This window comes from Melospiza georgiana, chromosome 3 (genome assembly GCF_028018845.1).
Source record: "Melospiza georgiana isolate bMelGeo1 chromosome 3, bMelGeo1.pri, whole genome shotgun sequence".
NCBI classification, from domain to species: domain Eukaryota; kingdom Metazoa; phylum Chordata; class Aves; order Passeriformes; family Passerellidae; genus Melospiza; species Melospiza georgiana.
This window is the reverse complement of record NC_080432.1, coordinates 18,503,345-18,522,866: the sequence shown is the minus strand read 5'-3', so window position 1 is coordinate 18,522,866 and position 19,522 is coordinate 18,503,345. Positions and strand designations below refer to the sequence as shown.

The 19,522-nt window shown below is 38.7% G+C and overlaps 1 protein-coding gene across 2 annotated transcripts in view; it reads left to right on the top strand.

The window, feature by feature from the left end:
- CNIH3 (cornichon family AMPA receptor auxiliary protein 3) overlaps positions 1–19,522 on the top strand; it is a 48,511-nt gene that overhangs the window by 14,374 nt on the left and 14,615 nt on the right. For both annotated transcript variants that reach the window (XR_009114256.1, XM_058020488.1), the window contains exons 2-3: positions 7,588–7,656; positions 10,268–10,315. Coding sequence is in view for 1 of the 2 variants with exons in the window: in XM_058020488.1 (XP_057876471.1) it covers positions 7,588–7,656; positions 10,268–10,315 (117 nt within the window). In the remaining variant the exon portion in view is untranslated. The remainder of the gene's footprint in view (positions 1–7,587; positions 7,657–10,267; positions 10,316–19,522) is intronic.

Below are 19,522 nucleotides of genomic sequence, written 5' to 3'. Positions count from 1 at the left end.
TCATCCTTCTGGAAACATTGTGTGCACAACAGAATTTTGCAGTTGCTGAGGGTTTTTAGTGGTTTTGCCAAAATTAATAACATGAATTCTTTACATTCAGGAATCAGGTTGCTTTTCCAAACTGTGATCTGCAGTGTTGCAATAATAACTGGTACCATGGACACAGTAACTTTCCAATCAAGGCACTTAAAACTTGGTACAGTGTGGTTATATTCCTGAAGATAAATTTCTGTATTTTTTCCCAATGTGGATGGAGTTTTTCATGCTTGTGCCAATAGATGTGGACTGTTTTGAGTGACTGCCAAACAGTTATTCTTAATTCTTAGTGGTTTCCCCTGCACCTCACTGCAGGCTTGGAGATCTGATTTTGTGTAGCTGATGCAGTAATATTGCTTTTGTCCATCTGTATAGAGTTGGGTTGTTTTTTATTTTGCTACTTTTTCACCTGCATAGCTTTTATCTATGCAGGGAAAAACAGAGGTGTAAATATAGCAGTGCAGGCTGGCGTGTTTGTGCACACATGCTCTCAGCAAAAGAGCCTTCCTCTATGGATATTCATCAGTATTTACAATTTTACCTCTGTATTTCCACTGGTAGGTAGGAAATAATTTTGAGTCGTGTTTACAGAATGAAGATTATGCATTTTTATATTTGCATACTGGACTTTCTATTGGAAAAGTCTTATGATCTGGCTTAAATACTGGAGAAATTACACTAAGATTTTCATTACTTTAATCAGCTTAAGCTTCCAGTTAGAGCCTAAAAAGTTTAAATCATGTTGTCCTAAATGCAGCATCTTTTACAGAAAATGAACTTGAGGAAAGGGATATAGACTGGGTGCACAGGTGTTTGTGCAGCCCTGGATAGAGCCACATTTTGGATTTCTGAGAGGAGGGTTGTTTAATGGTGGCAGCATGTGAAATTCAAGCTAAGTAGAGCAAGGAAATGCCATACAGTTGTTACTGTGAAATCTGACAAATAGAACAATTTTCTACCCTAGAGTGACTTAAAACCATTTGCAACCTTAATCCAAAAAGGCTCTGCTTAAAGCAGTGTTCTGCTCTAGAGATGAACAACAGCACAATAATCAGGCAGAAGGGCATGGTTTCACTTCTCATGTTATTAGTGTACTGACAGTATTCTCTCTTTCCCTTAAACTTTGTATGGTGCAACAATCCAGAGGCTTTGGTTCTTCAGCCACTGATTCTGTAAATAATTTCATTTCTTTGAGCTTCATTTTTTCCCTTGTATAAAAAATGGATATTATATTTTCCTTTGTTAAGACCTTCATTGCCTTGGAGGCAGATCTATAACTGCAAAACATTGTTAATTATTATTGTTTACTTTTATTAATATGTGGTGAATTAATTACTCAGAAAATAAAAGAGAAGAGAAGAAAAGAATACTTTCCATCTCACTTTTTTCTTTGCCCTTGATTTGGCTCTCTTGCTAAGGTTCTCATCAACACCAGCATGTCAGATCCACTGGTCTAGGAAGCTACTGTGTGGCACAGAGAGGTATGATGAAAACCAAGACTGGAGACTTCTTTCCCTTTTTAATAGGAGATGCTTAATGAGTGGATATAGACAGGAAATACAACATGATAAAAAGCATAAGATTCAGTGGAATTTGGGGCAGGTCGCCCCTCTGTGACGGTGTTCACAGGGGTCTCAGGATGAGGGAAGAGATGAGGATCTGAGTCCATGCTTCAGAAGGTTTGATTTATTATTTTATGATATATATTACATTAAAACTATACTAAAAGAATAGAAGAAAGGATTTCCTCAGAAGGCCAGCTAAGAATAGAATAAGAAGGAATGATAACAAAGGTTTGTGGCTCAGCTCTCTGTCTCAGAGCCAGCTGAACTGTGATTGGCCATTAATTAGAAACAACCACATAAGACCAATCACAGATGCACCTGTTGCATTCCACAGCAGCAGATAATCAATGTTTGCATTTTGTTCCTGAGGCCTCCCAGATTCTCAGGAGGAAAAATCCTAAGGAAAGGATTTTTCATAAAAGATGTCTGCGACACCCCTCCATTCATACAATTTTGAAATATCTTTCATGCTTGGTAACATTAAGCAGATCAATTCAACCAGAGAGCAAAGAGGGATGAATAACACCTCATAGATAAATTTCTTGTTCAGGTTAATTTCATATCATGGTAAGAACTGGGTAGCAAAAACCCGTTCTCTCAATCTGTCACTTTGCTGTTGTCCCTGTTCTCTGTAGCTCTTTATGAGCTCCCTCACATCCAGGCAGTGACTTCCTTTCCTTTCCAGGTCCTTTTTCAGTCCTCCCTCACTGGCTCTTACCTGACTGACATTCTTTCAGTTGCTGCTTCTGCCCAACAAAATCCAGCCACGTACCTCAGCCAATTTCCTCATGATTCAAACACATTTTGCCAACACAGTTGATATCTCTGTGCATCCATTGCTGGGCAGCCATGAAGTTGAGGAGCTCCTGATCCTGCCTCCCTTCTGTCCAAGTGCTGACTTGCAGTCAGCCTGGGTGCTGTGGAAGCTGCCTGGGAGAGTGCAGGGGAGACAAATTGTCTGAAAGAACCATTAAAGACAGTTCCTTCAATATGGGATGGTGGTGCATTGACAGGGTGGTGGCAAGGAAGCATATGTTAGGTGTTACTGTTCTGTTCTGTGGTTGGTGTGCTTGTCATCAAGTTCTGTTTTATCTTAACTTTCCTGAGATGCCAGTAGGCAATAATATCCAACTTCTTTGCTGTCACTGCATTCACACCTACACCAACTTCACTGCCACCCTAAACCACCACATTCTCAATTAAAATATGTTTCTGTAAGAGCTCAGTGATTAAAAAAAAAATATCTTCCCTAAAAATGAGATATCATGGCTAATTTCTAACATCAAGTGAAATTTTCATTTTGGTGTGTACATAATCATAAAAAGAAAGCAAAATTCATGTTTGGTCTTGTGTGAATACTTCCTTATCCAAAACTGGTATGGTCTCTCTGATAAGCAGAGACAGTGCAGGCAATTAAAACAAAATTTATAAATATACTTGCAATTGAAACATGTATTGTCATCACAATCTCATTGATGCATTATGTGTATAAATTGGGGCAAACTCCTTGCTGGCTTGTACTGGGAGTTTTGAGATTTGCAGATGGTGTGAATCACCAGAGACTGCAAGCAGTGTTTTTATAGAACTTCAGTTTTATTAGGTGGAAAACACACACAAGTACACTTCTCTCACCAGGAAAAACATGGCTAGGGCAGAGGCAGAACAAACTTCCTGTAGTGATTTGCAATGTGGATTCACAGGGAAAATTCCCCAAGACAGAAGGTAATGCAATATCCCTTGTCCATTCAATCCCTGGCCTGTTTCTGCAGTAATTATAAAAAATATTGCTAAACATGATGAGCTTTTTCTTTTCCTCACAGGGCTTTGCAAGTCACCAGATAACTTGGTGTTTTGGGTTTTTTTCCTTCAAGTTCCTAAATAAATGTCAGATGGTCCTTATTCTCTGTCTATGAAGCTGTGTACAACATTAATGTTTACTAATAGATATAAATCTCTACATTTTGTGAGAACCAGTCTCTAATTTTCATGTTTCCATTTGGAAACATGTTTCCAAATTCTGTTCAGCTTTGTTACCAGGGGCTGGTCATTTTTCTTTGGAGCAGTGTGTTTATTGTGTGCCCTATGCAGAGATTGGGTTGCTGATGTCCATGCATGTGAATGATTTGTAGTCTTGATTGTCACCCTCCATCAAATTAGATTTGATAGCTGAAAGATAATGAATGCTTTATAAAATACATTCATTGACAGGGGTGAAACGATGTCATTTCTTATGGAGTGCCCTGCCTGGGATCTATTTCATTATCTCAGGGTGAGATGAGATGAGATGAGATGAGCTGCTCAGCCCAGGATGCTGTGAGTGTGGCAGGTTCTGAGGTGAAACAGCCCCTGAGAGTGTCCAGGTGCTGTCCCAGAGCACTCAGCAGCTCTGCTCAGTGGATGTGTGGGAATCAGGATTATTGGATTTGTGGGGTGCCCCGTGGCAAGGAGGAATGATGAATCGGACTCCATGTTCTCAAAAGGCTAATTTATTATTTTATGATACTATATTATATTAAAGAATACAGAAAGGATACTTACAGAATGCTAAAAAGATAATAATGAAAACTTGTGACTCTTTCCAGAGCCCCGACACAGCTTGGCCCTGATTGGCCAAAGAGTCAAAACAATTCACAGAAAACCAATGAAACAATCACCTGTTGGTAAAGAATCTCCAAACACATTCCAAAGCAGCAAAACACAGGAGAAGCAAATCAGATAATTATTGTTTTCCTTTTCTCTGAGGCTTCTCAGCTTCCCAGGAGCAAAACCCTGGGCAAAGGGATTTTTCAGAGAATGTGACCGTGACACAGGATGAGCTGCATCCAGCTCAAAAGGGAGCAGGCACAAGGTTGTTCCTCTGGCTGTGGTCAGAGCGCTGCAGCTCCCCTGAGAGCACTGTGAAATACTTCATGGAGATAAGGTCTTGGTTATTTGGGGTTTGCATGGGAAAATGACAGCTCCAGCCACTCAACACCCCAGGCCATTAAACTGCCACAGAATGAGAGTTATAATTGAAAGAGGAAGATGTTTCCTAATTAATTATGCAAACTGTGCTGCAGCCCAGCTGTATTTTCAGTAATATAATATAATTTGTTGCACAATTACTCAGTGTGTTGTGAGCAAATGCTAATCTTAAGAAACTACAATTATACTCAGTTGTGGTTTTAGATTTAGAACAAATCACATTGTTAGATCTAAAAGCAATGAAAAATCCCCAACACATCCCACTCCCAACAACAAAACAGAAGAAAACCATGCTCCCAAAATGCTTTGGGAGTTTCTTTATATTCCTCTAATTCTGAACCTGCCTATGCTTTATCATTTTTCACTATAACTGACAAATAGGAAACAGGAATGTGGTTTTTCATAAATTAAAATAGGTATTTTCATGTCATCACTAGACTTCTATTTCTGGAGATTTAACAAAATATAAAAATATTATGGAACATTTTTTAAAAAATAAATTGAGGAGGATTTATTTTTGTCAACCTCCTTCCAGAGAGACACTGAAACTTTCATTGAAGAAACTTTCCTCCAGACACGTGTGCTTGAAACCAGACCTCAGTCTCTTTCAGGTGTAGCAGGAATGTCTCTTCACATTGTCATATCTTGCAGGCTCATCTCCAAAGGTTTGTCTGTGAGACTGTTTCATTTACACTTACTGGTTCTGTGAAAACCGTGTGCTAAAATTCCTGTCAGATGTGTTTCAGTGCACTTATGTACAATGCAAGCATAACATAAATTATATGCCAGCAAATAAAGAGTGGGGTTTGACTACAGAGCTGGGAATGTTGTTTGTGACTGTGTTCACAGGGGTCTCAGGTTGAAGGAAGAGATGAGGATTTGACTTTATGTTTTAGAAGGCTTGATTTATTATTTTATGATATATATTACATTAAAACTATGCTAAAAGAATAGAAGAAAGGATTTCATCAGAAGGCCAGCTAAGAATAGAATAATAAGGAATGATAACAAAAGCTTGTGTCTTGGACAGAGAGTCCAAGCCAGCTGACTGTGATTGGGCATTAATTAAAAACAACTAACATGGGCTAAACAAAGATCTACCTGTTGCATTCCACAGTAGCAGATAATCATTGTTTGCATTTTGTTCTTGAGGCCTCTCAGCTTCTCAGGAGGAAAAATCCTAAGGAAAGGTTTTTTCATAAAAGATGTCTGCGACAGTTGGGGAAGTTAAAAAAAATGAGGAAAAAAAAGAAAAATATAAGTTAACATAAATGTGCAGTATATTTGAGGCTGACCTCTTTTCCATCCTTCCCCCTTTCTGTCAGTGCTGATATCCAGCTGCAGAGACACCCAGTTCTATTGTGTCTGACTCACCTGTTCATGTGTAACCCTCTCAGCAGTTGCTCCAGCTGGAGGATATGAAGACCTGTCCAAGAAATATTAAATACAGAGGTGTCATGAGCCTTATTCTTCACAAATGTACTGCAAGCCCCTCACAGCTTCTCTCAGTTGTTCTTTACCATTGCAGATCTAATTCCTAACTCAGAAAGATACTGCACCCATAGGGAGAAATGCTTCACTTGTAATCACATTTTATAGTTCCCTCTGTGGTTTATTCTGCCCCTTTGGCTTGTCATAGTTGAATAAATTGAATTCTGTGGAGTGCTCTTGTAAAATGCCACACTTTGGATTTTTAAATGTGTTTCAGTGGGATGAATGCAGCATTAGAGCAGGATGTGGAATGGTGCTGAAATTCATGGATTGTAGCTCTGGGTTTTATTCTCGAGCCTCTCATCATATTATTGTGCTTCAAGAACAGGCCATTTTCAGGTTTTCTTCTCCTGCCTTGCATCTCTGTTAAATGAATGTGTTTTGGCTGTGCAGCAGGTCTGTGCTGACACCCAGTTTGTTCCTTTCTGAGCAGCCAGGCTGCAGGCACGCTGTTACACATCAAGGAATGGCTGTTGCACTCATCTGCTAATTACCAGCCCTGCTGCCTTGTACTTCCATCATCTTTTATTAAGAACAGACATTTTAGGCTGTAAAGTGTCTGAAAAGGAATCACTCTTTTAACATCTGTTTATGTGGTGCCTGTCAGGGAGCTTTCCTTCCTTGGGTGAAGCAAGACAAAAGCAGCAGAAAAGGTATTACTGGAATGTAAACACCAACTTAAGAATGTGCTTTGAGATCTTTGAATGAAATGTGCTGAGGATTATTACAGCTGTTTTCTTTCCAAGAAAAGACTCTTCCAAGAAAATGCTAGCTCTTCAACAGGTCTAACTCAAGATCTTCCAAGAAAATGCTATCAAACACTATTATTTTTATAGACAAATTGCTGTACTTTAAAAGCACCAGTGCTTACCAGGATGTCTCAATCCATCTGTTAATGGAGGAAACCAAAGGACCTGAGCAAAAGGCATCTTTCCACTAATGAGGTCTGAAGTAAAGTTCTAAAACCTGCCAGAATCTAGGAAGGGCATGTTTGCTCTAGAGTGCTTTGCCTTTTGAGGAGCGTTCTTGTTAATGAATAGCAGCTTAATGGGGAAGCTGATACTAACTCAGAATTAATATCTGAGGTAGATTTATCAACTAATAAAAACAGGCTGTTTATGTACTAAACCTGGAACATTATATCAGATGCATCTCTGTGTTTTAGGCAGCTAATGACTTTTTCCATCAAATATGGAGATGTATTCGTTTGTGAAGTAGTTTTCTGTCATGTGGAAATCTGAAAAAAGAAATCTTGCTGATTGAAGGAAGAAATATGGAAAGTAGCAGCACTGAAAAGGCTACAGATATGATTTTGCAGAGTGACAGATTAATGAGTTCTAGGTGTCATATGTAGGAGTATCCCATGTTTTGTTTTAACTACTTACTTCTAAAGGGAGTGTGTCAGGGAAACTATTTTCCCATATTTTCCCTGGAAAGTGAGGAAGGCAGGCAATGCATCTGATTAGTCCCTTAAGGAAAATAAGTGTTTGAAGGAGCATTCATTACAAGACTTGAAAAAATTGTTTTTCAGATAATTGCCTTCGATGAGCTTCGGACAGACTTCAAGAGCCCCATCGACCAGTGCAACCCAGCCCATGCAGTGAGTACAGCCAGGGGCTGGGGCTGCTCCAGAAACAGGGGGCACTGAGCTCTTGGTGAAGGATGAGTGTGGGAATGAACTGGGAGTCTCTTGTGAAGTCAGCTGTGGTTTGGAAAATTGATTTATTAGGCCAGTCTGAGGAAGCCAGATGGTGATTTTTATGTTAATGGCTTTCCTCTTTGCTGAAGGAGGCAGGAAAGTAATTTGGAAATTCAAAAGCTGAAGAATGTAATGTGATGCTAATGTTTTCTTTTTCACCTTTTCATTCTGGCACAAGTTTTCCTTTTTGAAACACTGCTTTCTCTGTGTTTGAGCATGGGATGACCACTTTCTCCCCTACTGCCTATATCAATGAGTTAAAAACTAGAAAGAATTTGTTAAGAGCTGTGTGCCTGGACCTCTCTGTCCCATGGCAGGCCTCTGGACTCTCCTATGCTTTAGGAGTAAATGTCATTTTCTGCTGCATCTCCTATAGGCGAGCATTAAATACCTTGGATTGTAAACTCGGTTTTAACTAATGAACCAGAAAGGCAGCCTAGATTTAAGCATATCCAGATTCCTCTGCTAATTAAAGCAGTAATCTAGGGTGATGTAGCTGACTACAGCTGCACGTGCCAGTTTGTACCACCAGAGCTGAGAGCAGAACTTGGCTCCCCATCACCTCACTGGGAAGGACAATGATTCTGACAGGTGCTGAATTTGATCTCTGCAGAGTATCAGCTTGTTGAATTGCCTACAACTGATAACCAGATGCAGTAGCCACTACTTTGCCATTTAACCTTGTTTCATAACTCAGCTGAGGACATGAACTGCTTAAACCACTGATGATTTTAGGCATAAACTTTATAATCCTTCCTAGAATATTTTTTTACTGTTCACTAACACATAAGCAAAGAATGAGAAGAAAAGAAAGAAATTATATTAAGAAATCCTATAGAGGACATCAGTGGATATAATCTGGTTTTGTAATCTGATTTTCAATCCACTTTATCTGTTTTTACTTCCTATCTGAGAGCTACACACTGAATTTATATGTACCAAATTCTAGTAAATTGTTCACTTCCTAAAAGTTGAGATGCTCTATGGAGATAATCTCATTTTATTTTAAAATGGTAATGGAATTGGTCTCCACAATAAAAAAAATTACAAGACTCCAAAAAGAGGCATTTTTCATTTTACTCCAAAAAGAGTATTTTTCTGGGGCCTATGAAGTTGCCACTGCCTCTGCAGTTCTCAATGGCTTAAACTTGGGGACAGAAAAGGGAAAAAATCTATTTATTTGGAGACTAGAATTAAATTTGGCACAGCCTTGAGATTGAAAACATTTGAAAAGCAAAAGGCTTAGGGGGAGTTGGCTTCTCACATTGTTATGGTAAATTACCTGTTTAAAAACATTCATTGTTTGGAATATTTTGCCATATCAAAATGAAAATACCAGGTAATTTTCTGAGGACAGCAAACCCACTCTGCCTTTTGCAGAGTAACTAACATTAAGTAGAATCTTTCACAGTAACTCCAGTCAAGGGGCTATGCAGTGAAATTTGGTTTTGCTGGTGAGCTTCTCATTATGAACCATTGAAAAGAAAGCCTGGCTTTGATTTGTCTTGTTTCTCTGAGTTGAGTTTTCAGAACATCTTTTGAGTCACAATGCTTAATTACAGTGATTCTCAGTATTTCTGAATGCATCTGTTGTTTAAAGTGGCATTTCTAGGCCACTTCAGATATTTTTCACTAATGTGTATTGTGTTGTGAGTGAGGTGCCCCAATGAAGGAAGATGAATCTAACTCCATGTGCTCAGAAGGCTAATTAATTATTTTATGATATTATGTTATATTAAAGAATACTAAACTATACTAAAGAATACAGAAAGGATACTTACAGAAGGCTAAAAAGATAATAATGAAAACTCCTGACTCTGGAGAGAGTCCCAACACAGCTTGGCACTGGTTGGCCACTGAGTCAAAACAACTCACATGAAACCAATGAAACAATCACCTGTGGGTAAACAATCTCCAAACACATTCCAAAGGAGCAAAACACAAGAGAATCAAATCAGATAAAATTGTTTTCCTTTTACTCTGAAGCTTCTCAGCTTCCCAGGAGGAAAATCCCAGGTGAAGGGGTTTTTCAGAAAATATGACAGTAACAAATGTGTTAAATTCTAGTATCACGTGTTCAGGCACCATCTCAGTGACAGAGGATGAGCTGCCATGCAAACTTCATTGTTTTCCCACTCAGGTTTATCTTGAAGCTAGAGGTTGGGTGTCTGAAAATGCAAGACCAGGTCTCTGTGGTCTCAACTGGCACAGTTGGATAGAACCACAAATGATGACTTAGAAGAGTTGCTGAAGGCTAACACAGGCTTGAATCCCCAGCTGATATTGTCACACACAGTAACAACTGAGAAATAACTTACTGGGCCTTAGAAATGGGAAAATCATTGGGTTTGCAAGCAGTGGGTAAGAAGTGAATGCTGTCAATCCAGATTAATAACATGTGCTGCTTCACTGCAGCCATTAATTAAAACATTGACCCCTTGTAATTGTGATGTATTGTCTTCATTTGTGACACCAGCTAATCTCCTGCCTTTCCCCCACTTTCTCTTGGCAGAGGGAGAGGCTGAGGAATATCGAGCGGATTTGCTTCCTCCTGCGAAAGGTGAGCGTGAACCAGCCAAGGATTTGTGGAGTTTATGAGAATTAAAACCATCCTGTGGCAATGTGCATTTATTTTCTCTTTGATCCTCACACTCTGTTGATGGAAAGCTGGATTCAACTGAGAAGTGAATGTCAGGATGACCTTGTAAGGACAGAGCAAGACAAATTGTAAAAGGTTGAAATAATGGAGGGTGTCTGGATAAAAACTGAACTTCAGAACATCAGCCCATTTATTTTGGAATGAGCTTTTCCAAGGTGGCAAGTCCTTTTACAGTTGCAGCTGGAGGTTCTTTTATAGTCCTATTAAACTGCTGTTACAGTTGTAGTACAGGCTTTAAAAATACCCTTTCTTTTTGAGCACTGGCTTAGTATTTGACATGCTGAACATTTTTATTAGTTACCTCTATAATGTTCAAGGTTTCTGGTTGATGGAAAAGTTGGTAAGAGTATGTATTTCAGCTTGACACAGGTGAGATGCTGAGTGCCTCAGCTTCTGAGACATTTGAAGGAGCTGATAGATGTGGATTACTTATTTGTGCCTTCAAATATGATTTTAATAAGCAATCTTTGTTTCTCCTGACTGTGTCCCATTGAAGTAAAAATAATTATGGTTCCAAACTATTTTATTCTGTGTTCAAGTTTCTATACATTTTATTCTGCAGAGTGGTAACAAAGCCACCTAAATCCTGCATTTTTCCTTAAAAAGGTCATCACTGCAGTGGGGACTGCTGAACACAACCTAATCAAGCTAAGACCTAAATTCAGATCAGGTTTTAAGAAAAATCATCCTCAGAGGTTTTGGGAAAGCCAGTCCTGGGGATTATCACTGTGGGCTGATCCAAAGGCACAACTGTGACTCCATGCAGAACCTATGGGCTGCCTTCCTCTGCTCAGTCAGAACCTGAATCCTGTCTGTTTGGCACCCCTGTGAGCATGGGCTGCTGGGAGCCACATCTGAATATTTCCTGAGCCTGGTTATGCCACTTGAGATACAAAAATAAAGGAAAATACTTATTACCAATAGCTTTCCCCTTTTTCAAACAGGCAGCCAGCCAGTCTCAAGCTGTGTCCCAGTTTCTTGGACATAAAGCAACTGTTGAGTGGTAATGGTTTAATATATGTGAGCCCCATGGGAATGCCTTGCCTGCATCAATGTTTAATTTTTATTGCACATTGGCCTTGTTGTGAACAGCAAAATGGAGCGTTTTGGCTAATTGCAGACTCTGTATTCATAAGGGATTGGCTTGCTTCTGTTTCACTTAAATGGTTTGTTAATTCAGCCTCTTCTTCAAAGTTCTTTGGGGAGACATTTGTTTTAATTGAGAGATTATATGCAAGAAGAGGAGGGTGCAATAACTACAGAGATTTGTAGCCCTCAAATCTGACAACTGCTAAAAATAGCTGTGTTTTATGTAGCAGAGAGGAAAATTGAGGAAAAACAGTAAAGAATTGAGTGCCAGCTATATTGATACAGGAAAATAGCTGTTAGGATTCTTCCAGCAAGTACTAAATATATCTTTCAATATTGTGTGGCTTTAGGGTCTGTTTCTATTTTTATGAAACAACAGCATACCTGTTTTGAAGGAAGTTCTTTTTTAGGGCATTGAAAACAGTGGTATTTTGCTATTTTTGACATTAGAACTTAATGTTTAAGAGCTGATGTAAATTTCTTGTTTAAAAGAGGTTAGAGGCGGGCTATAAAAGTATGTTCAATTTCATTATTCACTGGTTTTAGAAGGGGTCCTTGGGAATTGTTAAATTGTTAAATATGTCATAGAATTCTAACTCCAGCGAGCAAAGACGTTTTTAAGGATGTGTTTTTGGGTTTATATCCAAAACACTTGAGAAGTTTATTGAGAAACTGTGACCAGGTGTGTGATATTTCACCAGATATTATATATACTTATGTAACTTATTTACATTTTCCAAAATAGAATGGAGGATGCTGGCATCCTACTGTTCTGCAGCCAGGCTTTTTCTGATGTTTGGTTTGGGGAAAATGTTTCTGTATCATTAAAAGAAGCAGGGTTTGTGTGAAGCAGGTATGTATGGTGCTGGCATGTAGGCATGCAGGAACACATGGCTCCTTGTTTCTACAGTGCTGTAGGTTTTAATAAACTTAAATTTTCTGGTTACTGAAGATATTTTGGTGGAGCTGTTAAAATGTGTTCAGTTACTGATGACAGCAATATTATTTAATTGTAATTTCACTTGTATTTCAAGAAATGTAGCCAACAGATTGATTCCTCATTTTTTTAATTCCTAATTGATACTTACGTTAACATTAAGGACAATTAGGAATTTCCTAGATTAAAATACAGTCAAATTCATTAATCAAGCACTGCAATATTATTACTTTACCTTGGAGGAAATTTAAATTAAATTTTGATTAGATTATGCATCATAATTTTGGAATTAATTCAATAAATCCTCACTAAGGAGGAGAGTTGATTGAACTTCTTGCTCAGTGAACACATTTCAGATTTCAGTTTGCTCATGCCAGACACTGCTCAACAATTTAAGTAACTTTTCTCCAATTATCAGCATATATTTGTTTTTAAAGCCCATTAAGCTAAAGTAAGAATGATTTCTGAACATCAGAACTGGAACTTAGTGGGGAGGGAGTTGGGGTTGATCAGACTTTTACTCATTTTTCTGATGTAGTGCAGCATTTTAGTTAAGTTATGCCTAAAATTCCTAAAACTGTAAGTGTAAGAACGTACTGTACCAGAGCTCAATCCTTTTCCTTGATTTTATTTGGGGTTTTTTGGCTTTTACAAATCCTCAAGGGATGACGGGAAGAGAGTAAATTCAGCAGGAATTCTAACCACGGGCAAGGTGACATTAATCTCAAAGATGTTCCAGATGAACTTGAACTGTCTTGAAGAATACAAACACACAGACAAAAACCCCTGCAGGGACTGGGTTTGAATAACACAACTCAGCCAGTTCAGCACTCCAGTACTAGCAGTAGCATAGTAAATAGTGAATCAGGAGCTGGGGTGTTTAAAACAAAACAAACCTAAAAACCTATTCACCTAACATTTTTGAAGCAAGTTTAAATGTTTTAGTTAGGTGGTTGGGCAGTGCCAGTGCTTGGTCTGGTCTTGTGCCTCTGTCACAGTGGTTTCCAGTGGAACTGGATCTGCTGTAGCAATGGTGGAAATTAATTCAGTATTCAGTAGTTCTGGTGTTTACAAGGTTCAATTCTGGTTTTTACCACTTTGCAGAAGTAAAATAAATGTCTATTTTAAATTTATATTTCATTTTATATGTCCTAATACCTGTGGTAGTTATGTTTTACTGTATTTACAGGCTTTGGTAAATAACCAAAACCCACAGGACCTCAAAGAGTTATTGTAGAATTGCCATTCTATTCACACTGAGACAGTGTAAATAAAATGTAAAACCTAGTGAGTGTAATACAGAATTCCAGACACACACTGTCTGTACAGTTTTGTTTCAGTGCATTTCAACATTTATATATTCTGTAAAAAAGGTTAATATTACTCACATGTGTGCAAGTAACAGCAGTCCAGAGACATCCAGAGCAAATCCAGAGCTTGCAGGGTTTTGTGTTAACACCACAGGTTCAGCTGTGGACCGAGCATTCTGAGGATGGAGATAAGGCTTGGTCCTGTGTCTATGCCATGCCTCTTTGTCAGCAGATTCCCAAAATTTGGACAAAACCCCACAATATGTTCAGTGAAACATTACTGAGCTCCTTGGATCAGCTAAAAGGAAATTTAGCTTTTAGGCTTCTCCTTAATAGCAGAAGAGGATTATTTGAGTACAGAGGTTCTTTTCCTTTATAGGTCTCTAAATATTATGTGAAATCAACCTTGTTAAAAAGTTCTATCCTTCCCTTTTTACCCTTATCCAGCTGCCTTTTTTATTTCTCCCATATTTTGGCTGGAGGAGACTGACCAATATGCACTGGAGTAATTGCCATATAAAATAATTTTTTTTACTTGGACCTTGATAGGCTCCAGACCTTCACCTTCCAGGGGCTCCTAGCATTCCCTGCTTGCAGCAGCTCCAGTGGCCACTCTCCTTTGAGGAGTGTCAGGTGTCCCAGTAGCTCATTTCAATTACTGATCACATTCTTTTCTTCTTGATAAATTTGCTAGTTATTGCCAGGATCACTCCATTTGTTGTTCTACCTCATGGTCAATGACAAGCCTGAGATAATGTGATGGATTTTAAGAGTGTGGATTTTAAGGGTCTGTCTGTTGATTGCTTCATCATGCATTTAGGGATTTATGGATGTGTAGCATTCTTTTACTCAGTCTGCAGGCTGATGGTCATTAGCAGAGCCCTTCTGTAAGCCTATAGCATGGCTCATTAAAATGCTTAATGTGAGCTTATATAAGCAAATTTAGCAAATGTGATGCATAATCACAAGGAATTTTGAAAATGGTGTATAATCATCCATATTGTAAGAAGGAATCACACTTTCTCCCTGGGGCTGAGAAATCTCTAAGTGGAAACTCCAGCAGCAAGACAATTAGTTTGTTGTGAAACTGGGAATAGCAGCAATGGTTTTACCTTGGTGGTGCTATACATTTTTTACAACCTCAATATATATGTTTTAATTTCTCATTAAGTTGGACTTAACAGAAAAAGAAAATGTTGCAGCATAGCCACACTTAGAGGGATAAGTCTGCCAGGTTAATATATCCCAGGTTTCCTCTTACCTGGTAGTGGACTTGTCTTTGAAGCTTAGGTACTTGTGTTATCTAAGAGGAAAACAGAATTTTCAGTCTAATCATTAGGCATTTTTGGGCTGTGGAAATAGCAGTGATATTCTGCCTTACAGGAGAAAGAGGATGATGTTTCCAGAGTTCTGATAAACTGCTGCTCAAACAAAGATCACAAAAGGCAACAAAAAATGGCAGCGTGTGACATTTTTCCCGTTAGCAGCGATTGTTACAATGATGGAGCACATGAACTTTGTCCACTCTCATTAGAGACCACAGAGTTCATCATTGCTGCTGGCTTCTCTGTACATGTCATGTTTCTTGATGTATCTAATGCTCTCTCTTTTCACACCTCATCAATGTGAGGAAACTGCTGAGTTTTGAGTAATCTTCTGGGCAGCAGGAAAACTGTCAGGAGACCCTTCCCACAGAGTGACTGGGAACATAAACCCCAATCAAGGGACAGTGTGGATATCTTCAGAAGAGTGAATATAAAATTCTGTGGGTAGAAAAAATACTGCAGATACCCAGGTTGTTATTCAGTGTCTCCTTGTGACTCAGGGCAACACAGAAGGTTATACCCAGGCAGTTTATAAAACTATTTAAGTAAATACTGTGTATTTAAAAGATTGTTTTTGTCATCTCAAACGCCTTAAATTTTTTTTCTCCCCAGACTTTGCACTACAATTTCAGTGGTTCAGAACAGAGTTGAATGCTTTTGATTGGATCACATTAGATTAGTCAGGATCTGAACTTGCTATTAATTGGCCTGATAAGCAATGTGAATCTGAAACAGATGTTCATTAATCCTTTTTTTGCAGGTTTAAACATATGATCTGTTATTGGGACTACAGTGATATTATAAGTTAACATTATCAGATGAAAACTTCATGTTTTAAAACTGTCTTAAGTCAAAATGGTAGTTTTAGGCTGTTACACATTTGCCTTTCTGGAAGAAAATATAATACAACTCTGCTTTTGTTGTCTTTAGGTGGATGTTCTGTTGTCTTACATTTTGCCACTTTTTGAATTTTGCATTCTGTTCTCGTAGTTGGATACTTTGATCTTTTAAAGGTTGTGTTGAGAGATGACTTTCAGCAAGACTTGGCTTTCCTTTTCCATAATGTTTGTGTTGGTGTTTGTGTTACAGCAGTGCTTTTGCTCTCAGGTAAAGAGTAATGCCTGGTTGTGCCAGATGCTACCAAAACCACATGGTAATAAATATGAAGAACATTTGTTTACACTCACCAGACATGTACACAACAGGAAAGGAAGGGTTGCACAGTTGTTCTGATGATAGAAATTTTGTTTTTGCAGATCTGCTTGGTTTTCTTGCTTGCAGGCAGAGCTTGAATCTTTTATTTTTGACCAAAGGTAAAAATTTCCTTGCTGTTTTTGAGAGGTCTGATGATTTGTGGGTTCAATAATTGCATGGAGTTTTGGATCTCTACAGCAGCTGTTCCAATCCAGCCCAGTTTGGAGTCAGACCCAAACTGCTGTAGTCACATTGATATCAGATTGCTGGGAATGAAATTATCTGGTGTTGTATGCTTAGATGCTTGGGATGTTTGCTCTACAGAAATACTAATGAACAGGGGCAATAAGATGAGCTAGATCTCTGTCAATGTCACACTGAGTATGAGCTACACTCCTCTGCTATACACGCACACACAAAATGCCAAACTGATTCCAAACTGCCTCAGAAGAAATTCAGAGTTTGCATGTAGCCACTGGAATAAAGGATCTTGTTGCTTCAGAGGTATTAATTGTACCTGCAGATTTTGTATGTGTAAGTTTGCCCTGCTCTGCATATTCTCTCCATTAGGATTTGGACTGTGATTGCATCATGCTTCATAAAACTAAATTCATTGAAGTTCTCCATTGTTTGAAGTGCCCCAAAACTTTTTAAAGTGTGTTACACTCTAAACATGTGTGAGAAGCCCAAAACTGGTCTGTATTTCAGTACTCCATTCTTACTTGAAAGGTACTGCTAAACTTCTATTGCATGATAAAGCCAACTTTATTCTGGCCTTCAGAGTGGCTCTGACAAGATATTTTTACATTAGGAGAGAATATTTTTTACACTTCAAGGGTAAAAAGTGAAGTTAGCTAAAAATGTATTAGTACACAATTTTGAGTTTATGAAAATCATGACTTATGGTGGAGTTCTTTTTAGACAACTTTCACACAGCATCTCTCACTTAACAAAAGAAGCAGGAGATAAATTCTGAATCTTCTGAATCTAAGGCTGTCCTTAGGTTGTGCAAGGGAAAGAAAGAAAGAAGTATCTCCACAGGAGAAGTGGAGATACAAGAAAAGCAAGTAAAATATTGTAGCTGAAGTATGACACACTTTCACTAGCTCTGTGTTGGTTTAATTGTTTTCTGCAGCTTGCCTAAATGAGGAGGGAGTTAATATATTCACAGTGATTCACACTTGGTAGAGGTTTTGTTTGCACCAGAAGGATGAAGGACATAATGATTTTCCCTGAATCTTGTAATAGATTTCCAGGCCTTCAGTGCCTTTGTTACCAAGCTGCCTTTTTCAATGCTGCACTCTGACAGAAAATTCAGCACAGATAATCTAAAAGCTTCCCTCTTTCCCTCTCTTAACTCTTTTCTGCCTTATTTGCTATCTATGAAGTGTTGAATGGGATAAAATTGGGCATTCCCTATTCAGTTAGTCTTTTGGGCACCCACATAGTTTGAATTTCATCAGAAAGAATGGAACTTGGCACAGAAGCTATTCTGCAGAACTGATAATAGGATTGGGATCAAAGAATGGGCAGTATTTATATTTTGTACACAAATTATCCCATAAATTTTTCTTGACTAGAGATAGTGCATCTCTTCTTCACCCTTTCTGTTTTATTTTAGAGATTGCATTCATATCTACTAAAAAATTTTTACTATTGCAGTAAAAATATTACTATTGCAGTAAAAATCCCTTTTGTCCTTTCTTTGGATACAGTATCATATCTGGAAAGAAAGCCCTTAAAATAGGACTAAAGGACTGAGAGGAAGTGTAGTATTTCTGGCAGGCAATTCATTCACTACTGACACTCATTGATTAAGTGAATTGTGCCAACACTATTTTTAGTCAATTTTACAAGTTCCTGAAATCAGCACTTTTGAAAAGTTAGAACATAACAATTGTGTATTTTTAGCAATAATTGCCTAAGGATGTCTGTGTGCTTACCTAGGGATAATGAGAAGATAGATCCTGCTGTGTCTGCCAGGTGCTCATAGCAGGGGGAGCTTGTAATGGGAGAAGTTCTGAAAACTATTACAAGAGTGAAGAGTTCAGTCTTGTGACTCAGCCACAGTTTGGTCCTTATTCCTCTTCTGGTCTAGGGGAGAAGGAGGATTTGCCAGAGTGATGCCTGATGAAAACTGGAATATCCTTTAAAGGAGATCACAGTGTTATTACTCATGAAAATATTTCTGTATGAAACTATTTCAGCTTAACTGACTATATTTTGCTGCTAATCTCATCTCTAAGTGTTTAGTCAATAATCAAAGTGCCAAACAAAGTGTCACTCTGTAACTGATGGCCTCTTGCTCTACAATTCAGCTTCTCCCAGTCCTCTTCTGGAGGGTTTGTAAACATAAGTCCTTGCAGTGGGAGAACATCACAAGTAACAGTGGAATAAGCTAAAGATGCAGCAAAAATGTAGATGAGTAATGTTGTCTGTGCTGTGCTCCTGAGAGCAGTGTACTTCTCAGCCACTTGGGGTGATGCAATTTATGCATCTGTTCCTCAGAGCTGTGTTGAAATATTGGCAGAATTTACTTGCTAATGGCCTATATTTGCTCTAATCCAGTATGCAATAAAGTAAGGATTTGCATTTTAATAAAACGAAGGAAGTTTAACCAGAGGTCACTGTTATGTTTGGCAGAATGTTCAGTGTGGCTTTAAGTTGGGATCACACCCTATAAATCTACTGAGCAATTACAAAAAGCAGCATAATCCCTGAATGTAGAGCACAATGATTCCACCCCATACCTGTTTATGGATGCAGGGATTTTTTCTGCTGAGAGTTAAATGTCCTGCCTTGCATCTTGTTGCTGATGTTTTCTATAAAGCTGTTGTAGTGCCAGGGAGGGAAATGTCTTTGCCACGATGATTCCACCCCATACCTGTTTATGGATGCAGGTATTTTTTCTGCTGAGAGTTAAATGTCCTGCCTTGCATCTCATTGCTGATGTTTTCTATAAAGCTGTTGTAGTGCCAGGGAGGGAAATGTCTTTGCCACGTCTGCACTGCACCAAATCTGCTTCCTCAGACTGCCACTCTTCACACACCCGATGTGGAAGCAGCCCTTTAGCGAACACTTCGTTTCCAGCATTTATGGAAGTGTCAATCTTGGGCAGACCCCCCAGGAGAAGGCCTGAGGGCCCTTCCTGAGCCCTGCAGATGGCTGAACTTCATTTTGATCATCCCTGAGGTTTGTGCATTCACAGCCCTGCCTGTGAACCAAGGGTTGGTTTTGTAGCTCCTAATGAGCA